The sequence below is a fragment of the Notothenia coriiceps genome, unplaced genomic scaffold (genome assembly GCF_000735185.1).
Source record: "Notothenia coriiceps isolate Sejong01 unplaced genomic scaffold, NC01 NC01_scaffold00017851, whole genome shotgun sequence".
Taxonomy (NCBI): domain Eukaryota; kingdom Metazoa; phylum Chordata; class Actinopteri; order Perciformes; family Nototheniidae; genus Notothenia; species Notothenia coriiceps.
This window is the reverse complement of record NW_011350552.1, coordinates 301,878-309,590: the sequence shown is the minus strand read 5'-3', so window position 1 is coordinate 309,590 and position 7,713 is coordinate 301,878. Positions and strand designations below refer to the sequence as shown.

The 7,713-nt window shown below is 42.8% G+C and overlaps 1 protein-coding gene across 1 annotated transcript; it reads right to left on the bottom strand.

Moving 5' to 3' along the window:
- Positions 1 to 421: 421 nt before the first annotated feature.
- Positions 422 to 7,713, bottom strand: LOC104950593 (ryanodine receptor 3-like). Its single transcript, XM_010777126.1, has 12 exons — positions 7,695 to 7,713; positions 7,517 to 7,597; positions 7,351 to 7,439; positions 7,143 to 7,271; positions 6,939 to 7,043; positions 5,698 to 5,779; positions 2,586 to 3,898; positions 1,515 to 1,573; positions 1,216 to 1,387; positions 1,010 to 1,096; positions 728 to 922; positions 422 to 433 (listed from the first exon to the last, which is right to left on the bottom strand). Exons 1-12 carry the CDS (start codon positions 7,711 to 7,713, stop codon positions 422 to 424), a joined length of 2,343 nt encoding a protein of 780 aa, XP_010775428.1.

Sequence of the window (7,713 nt, the reverse complement as noted above, 5' to 3'; positions counted from 1 at the left end):
GCTAATACTTAAAGGTGGGGTAGGTAATTTTGGAGAAAGCAGCTCGAGTGCGCTAGAATTTGAACATACACAACCGGAAAAAATCTTCCACTTCCTTACAGAGCCCCTCCTCCAACACACACAAACGCGCACATGACCAATGAGGGCACGAGATAAGTTTGTGCACAGATGGAAGGCTGACAGGCAGGTAGGCCATCCAGTTATTTTAGCCAGGCCGGCTAAAATGATTGGTCATACTTTTTACAGTACCACGGCTTCCACAGATGACATTTTTTATGGATTTTTGGTCAAAGCACTTAAGATATTCATTGCTATCGGGATGTTAAGAGCATTCCATGGAATATAACAAAAAGTGTATCTCGAGCCGGTTTCTCAAACTTACATACCCTACCTTTAATGTGTTTCATATCACAAGTGTTGCTTATCCATACAGCTTAAAGGGACACAGGGGGCATGAGTGAGTGTGTATGCCTGTTAACACAGGATAGACGTGTTCTTCTTCTTCTAAAAAAAAAAAACAACTTGTTTTTGAGATATTATATTTTAATTAGAAAAAAAAACTTGTTTAACTTGCAAAATGGGTTTAAAATTCCTATTTGGCCCATTTGCAAAATGCTACACTAAATCATTTGTTAAAATTACACCTTAAAAAAAAAAGTAAAAAAAGGAGAGAGTAAAAACAAATGAAAAGTTAAGTGTATTTTCTGGTCAGTTGATATCCCTTTACCTTCAAGTAGTAGTATCCCACGACACACAGGAAAGAGATGATGGTGTGCAGGATAGCCAGACAGCGGAGCGTTGGCGCCATGTAGCCTGTGCTCTCCTGCAGCACGAAATACTCCAGGGCCCCCTCGTCTTCCTCCTCCCCTGTTCTACCCTGACCATTCCAAGGATCTTCATCGTCTGCGTAATCACCGGTCACCTTAAAAACAACGTTTATAGGTATTTACCAAAGTATATATGTATAGCCTACAAGGATATGTAAGGACACTTCAATTTGCAACCTTACTTTGTAGAAGAGCAGAATGAAGTTGATAGCAAAGGCAACAAAAAGTGCCAGGAAACGGAGGTTGTAAAAGTTTCTTGCCAGGTAGTTCTGTGGAAATAATCATTGTTGTATACGTTTTATATATACAACCTGCTGATTTGTACTTCCTTAACATACTCAAGCTAATAGTTAAAATATTTTAACACAACTTTGAGGGAATGACTGACCAGCATCTTGGTTTGGTAGATTTCCAGGCCAGCGAAGAAGCTGGCCATGAAGGCCTCTGGTAGTTCTTTCTTCACATCGATCCTCTTCTTGGGGACTTTCTTCAGCACTGGGGGGTCCGGAGGGGGTTCGTCTTTAGACTTATCATGGTCCTTTTTCTCACCATCCTCTGAACTGCAAGAAGCATTTCTCTGTTAGTGGCGTGGACTTATATATGCAATGCACACATATTGCATGTGACTCACATCAAACATTTATCAATTCCATTTCCTTTGAGGGTGGACAAATTAAAAACACTCACTCTCCTTTCTCTGAATCAGATGTGTAGTCTCCATTAACAGTCACCTTCTTTGCAGCCAACTAGAACAAAGTACATTGTTTATTCAATCTTTATTTCAGACTCAAGGTCCATATCACATACAAAATGACAAAATACACAACAATGAATAAGATTAAAAACAAAAAAACTGATGAAAAACATAAAATCAGTCCAATGACAGCTAGCCACACATATATGCTCACTGTCTGTAGAGGCTGTTGCGCCAATACCTCCAAATCATGGAAGAGAACCGAGTAGAACTCTTCACAGGGTTAAATCGAATCGAGATAACCTGATTGTCTGACTCTGCTAGGCGACCCATGAATTTGTACATTCCATTTCTTAAAAAGGGCTTGACAGGTAGGTACCCCCAAGTTAACAAACAGCTGGCTGGCACTGTGCCATCTTGGTACCCTCACCAGCAACCGTATAGCATCATTGTATGCAACTTTTAGTTTTTGTATGCTTCTAGCCTTGTAGTTACTCCACAGGTGAGCCGTGTACAATGGTGTACAGCAAGCTTTAAAAAGTAATACCTTGACATCTACAGAGCACTTGTGATTTCCGCATTAATATGTTTGCAGCGTTGTCTATGGATGTCTTTGTCATCTGTGAGATCATCAGAGATATAATGACCAAGGTACTTAATCTCACTGCACACAAGAAGAATGTTGTAAAATATCAGTAAAATCGGGCGGCAGGAGCTTATGGACTTGGCTTGGGTAGCACAGGGCTGCCGGTTCAAGTCCTGGTCGGACCAAAAAGTACAGAGTGCGTATTGTAGCTGGAGGGGTCAGTCTCCTCCTGGGCACAGCCAAGGTGCCCTTTGGCAAGGCACCAAACCCCAACTGCTCCATGGCGCCGCAGACCACAGACCTTGTTTTAAGCCATTTTATGATGGAACACGTTTTCAATAACACTGCCGACCAACCGTAGAGAACAATGTTATGACGGACATTTTCTTGTTCTTTTGTTTTGGGTGGGACTGTCCCTTTAAGACACGATTGAGAATAAAGGTACCCTTATTCAACAGGATTTATCATCAGTACTGACCTGTGCTTTCTTCTGCCTGACAGCACTGGCTATGGATGGAGCATCTCCCACCACCACCTCAGACACGTCCCCCAAACCGGGCTCGGCCCCGTGCTTCCCCTCCTTCTTGGGCTGTATGTTCAGCAGCTCAGCCATCAGGTCTGCCTCTCCTGCCTCTCCCTGAGACATCTGACCCATCTCTGCCAGCGCCGACGCTTCACTCGCCTCCATCTTCTCCATCTCTAACACATCGCCGTGGATCCCAAACTGGGTGGGGTCTGGCATGTTTCCCAAAATGTCAGTCACTTTCATGTTTTTGGCCCCTTCCACCAGGCCACCCCCAAACATAGTGGTCCACAAGATGTGAAAGAAACCCCAAACCAGGCTGTAGACAAAGTGGAAAAGGCCGGTGATGATCATCCAGAAGAAAGAGAAGAAGCCTCGCACCATCTCCCGGATGCTCATCTTCCTGAACTTCCTGTACTGCCGCCTCATGCTCTTGAGAGTGAGCATCTGGCGGAAGTGGCACAGGCTTTTTTTCATGGAGATGCAGGCAATTGTAAACGCGGAGGAAGACTCCAACATCACACTCTCCTCCTCTTCCTCCTCGGGGGTTTCCACCACACTCTGGTTGTCCTCCTCATCTTCCTCTAGACGCTCCACCGGGTCAGGCTCGGAAATCTGAGAAGCTAGCTGCATCTCGAAGATGGTGTCCTCGCAGAACTTGACAAACAGCTCCATCTTCTCGCTCTCCCCGCCTTCGTTGACGACATCGAAGATAAACTGCCTCTTTGACTCTTTCACCTGAGGCTTCTCCCACTGGGTACGGCTTGACTCACTGATCTCAAAATAGACCCTCTCGATGCGCTTAGCTCCCCCCATGATCTCAATACGACCCAAGTAAGGTTCAAAGTAACTGAGGACGCTCTCAGCCAGGTCGAGGAATGTGGCGAGTCGAGCGTCATGAGGCATGTGCTCGGAGAGATTCGTCAGTAACACAGCTACATTAAAGCCAATGTCCTTGGCAGGTTCATGAAACCTCTCCACAAACTGCTCGTAGTTGAACATGTCGTTCTCATCAGCCTCAGCGCACGAGAGGAGAAACTCGATCTCAGACTGCGAGTACTGCTTCTGGTTCTCCATGGACTTCTGGAAATCTTTCTTTGAGATCACCCCTTTGCTCTCTGGGTCGTACTCCTTGAAGCTGTCTGAGGTAGTCAGGTCCTTCAACTTGAGGAACATGTCGAAAAACTTGAGGATCATCTCCACGTTGCTTGAAGATTCCACCAAGGTGTCCACCATTTGTTTGCCAATGGTACCATTGACAACATTACCTGTGAGGTATTGAAAAAAACAGACCAAAGCAAAGTGTGTTAGTTCACACATCAACAAACAGGGTATATGCAGGAATCCTGAAGGTAATACATTTTAAGACCTTTTTTAAGACCCTTTCCATACATTTTAAGACCTCATCGCCACTTCGAGTTTTAACCGGTTACATTGGCGACACACTTTACCTCACATTTACTATATACAGTATTGATCCTTGATTGGTCCTTCCTCCTTATCTTCCAACCATTTGGATGCAAACTTGCATTTCCCCATAACGATGTTGTTTAACAACCGGCGTAAATGGACCTTCGCCCGCTATCAAGCAGTGAGCGTGCGATGTCCTGTTCAGATGACGTCAAATCCAACGGGATGCCATACATAAATTACACAGAATCACACTACACACCTACGCAATGATTACATTAAGGCAAACTTTAGAATACAACCTCTTTGGACAATTTATATACTTATTGAAAACAGATCTGCCTCTCAATTCTAATGTCAACTCATTACAACTATTGATGGACTGCTTGACAGAGATCAAATCCTGGCTGAGCCAAGATTTCCTCAACCTTAACAAGAGCAAGACCGAGGTCATCTTTTTTGGACCCCAACCCCCAGCCTCTCCAGTTGATATTCTGGGCTCTCTCAATGAAAACATCCTCCCCTCTGTCATAAACCTTGGAGTGACCTAATAGCGCTTTTAAATTTGATAAGCAGGTCAGCAGCGCGTAGTCAAAACCTGCTTCTTTTTTTTTTTTTTTTTTTTAAATACGACTATTGGCCAAGACCAAGTCGTTTTTATCTTTTAAAGAACTGGAATGGGTTATTAAGGCCTTTGTTACCATGAGGCTGGATTATTGAAACGCTCTATACGTGGGTATGGACCAGGCGTCAATTAGATGCCTGCAGCTAGTGCAGAACACAGCTGCGCGTCTTTTCACTGGCCACAAAAAGCGTCACCATATCACCCCAATTCTGGCCTCACTGCACTGGCTCCAATTCGGTTCCGAATTGATTTTAAACTCCTTTTATTTGTTTTTAAAAGCACTACATGGGCTGGCTCCGGCTTATATAGCAGAACTCCTCCATCGCTACACCCCAGCCAGAGCTTTAAGGTCTGCTGACCAGCTGCTGCTGATAGTGCCCAAGACCAGGCTCAAAACCCGAGGGCACCGAGCCTTCGCAGCAGCTGGCCCTAGGCTCTGGAACACTCTGCCCCTCAATGTGAGGTCGGCCCAGACCCTGTTTTTTTTTTTAAATCAACACTAAAGACTCACTTCTTCTCCCTGGCCTTCTAGTCAGAGCTGAGCACGACTCATGACATTTCCCTGTGTTTGATTTTTATATTTGCTGTTGTAGTTTATTGTCTTCTATTTGCATGTACAGCACTTTGGCTCGACCAAAAATCGTTTTTAAAATGTGCTATATAAATACAACCTGATTTGATTTGAAAACAAGCTACAACATGTAATACCTTGGAAAATGCCATTTAATACTTTTTAATAGCCTTAATTTTCCCTAAATTGATTTATCAACTTTTAATACTTTTTAAGACCCTGCGGAGACCCTAACAAACAACGCTCTCCATGCAGATTAAGCAAAGCTGCTTTTGTAAATATTGGATTACATTACAGGCAAATAAATCTGTTTGATGACAGTCATAAAAGTGACAATATCCTTGCAAACTATTGAACGTTTTTATTTTGCTGACATTGCCAGGATTCTGAATCTCAAGGCAATATAAGTGGTTAAAAGAAGATCCAATTTAACTTATATGTTGAATCATCAAAAAGTAAACCTTCGAGTAGCGAGAGCATCATGACGATCATGTCCTTCTGCAGGTCCAGTAGCTCCTTCAATAATTCAATCTGACTGGAGTCCTGTGAGGAGAAGACAAAAAGAGGGAAACCTTGTGACTCAAACTGCACTAAATCACACAGCCTACTGATGGCCTCGCTATAAGAGAACAGTCATCCTGTATAAAATCCCTGAGAGATCAAGGCTGCCTCACATCGTGGGGACCAGAATTGGCCCTGCTGGGGCGCAGAAGGGCCTTCTAGGTAACATCCATCCATCAGCACCAGGGTTAATGTTATTTTACTGTCTCAGAGCAGATGGCTAGGTCAGTCTGACTCATTTAGAGTCTCTATGGAGTCTGTATTCAGCATGCCATAAATCTGAAGCATACTTTGATGCGCTAAATTCAGACCCCTCCCTTCCACTCTCCCTCACACTGGCTTCTACTGTCCGTTCAATGACCATGAGATAAGGTTAGGTGGCTGGATTTTATCCCATTCCTGGCTTATTGGGCATTGAGGAAATATCATAGATGGAGTCATACATCATATAGCTGAGTGGAAGGACAGATGTAATTGTAATGCAGCAGCCTGAGGTTATCCTTGAGCCTGGAGAGACCTCTAGTGGTTAAACAGAAAATAAAGGATTTTCTGGCTGACATTGACTCACACCATTGGTGGATCAAGAAATCAGATATATTTTAGTCAAAGTGGCAATACTTTATTAGGAAAATGTACTAAAGTTTAACATAATCGTACAAAGTGCCCCCATTAAAGTTTATGTATCCAATGTTATTGGATTATTATCACTGATGTATAGGCAGACATGTAATCTTCTGGGGGCTGAATGATTAAGATGCACACCATAAAACCCTTTTAATGATGTGGATTAAACACTTGGCTACAAAACTACCCCAAGATTAAATTTCTGCTTGCACATTACCCTGATTCAAATCCAGCAAGCTTCTTCCATTGCACCTCTCTCTCTCCCACCATAAATTATTTATATATCTATACACTAAAACATAAAATCAGTTAAAGTAATGTTAATGCAAAACGGCAGTGAATTATGTTTTATAAGCCTATACAAATCAAAGTTGTCACTGTTTTATTTCATATTTAAATCAATATATCAATGTAAAGGCCTTGGATGTACACTTATCTGCAAGGTGCAAGTGCCTCAACAATATAAATGTAGGGTATTAAAACATAGCAGTAGATTTATGCGGACTAAAGTACAAACCTGGGATAGCTTCATCTGCATGTTGGCAAAAACATGGAGGAAGCCGACCACTGCGTCCCACAGCCTGCTGTGAGCCAGACTCTGCTGGTTCCCAATGCATGGACCCTGAACCACAGAGGAGAAACAGAGAGGATCAAAATCAGTCTTTTCAGCTCAGGTTTTTAATTATTGCTTGCTGTGGTGAAGTGTGTTGCGGTATATTACCTGTATATACTCAGTTAAAGAGTTGAAGACCTGCTTGGCCACCGCTAGTGCTTGAGAGAAGTTCCTCTGACCCGCCTCATCTATTATATCTTTACCAGAGTAGTACCAGTAGAAATCACTGATGGATTCCTGAAAGAAGGAGATAAGGATTAAGCTCATTAAAGAACATGAAGGAATATATGATTTTCTTTTTGTAATGATACCATACCTGGAGTCTTAGCAGGTAGTCTACAGTACTAATTATAATGTTAACTGTTGTTGTGTTTCCTGTCTGAGTCCTCAGGAAGTTCTGAAAATCTGAAAAAAGATAGCAAAATAAGATAAAGAATATGCAGCTCTTCTTAATCTTAATTTATGGGAACGTGTCCACCTACCATTGTTGTGTCCCTCACAGAGAAGCTGCAGAAACCTAAAGAGATCCTTAGTGAACTCATCATTCTGCAGTACTTTGGAACCTGCGGACAGGAAATGAGGTTAACAGCCCATTTCAGTGGTAAGAGGGTCAGATACCTATCATTTTAATGTCAGTACAGGCATACAGGAAGGGCTTACACAGCTTTACATTCCTCAT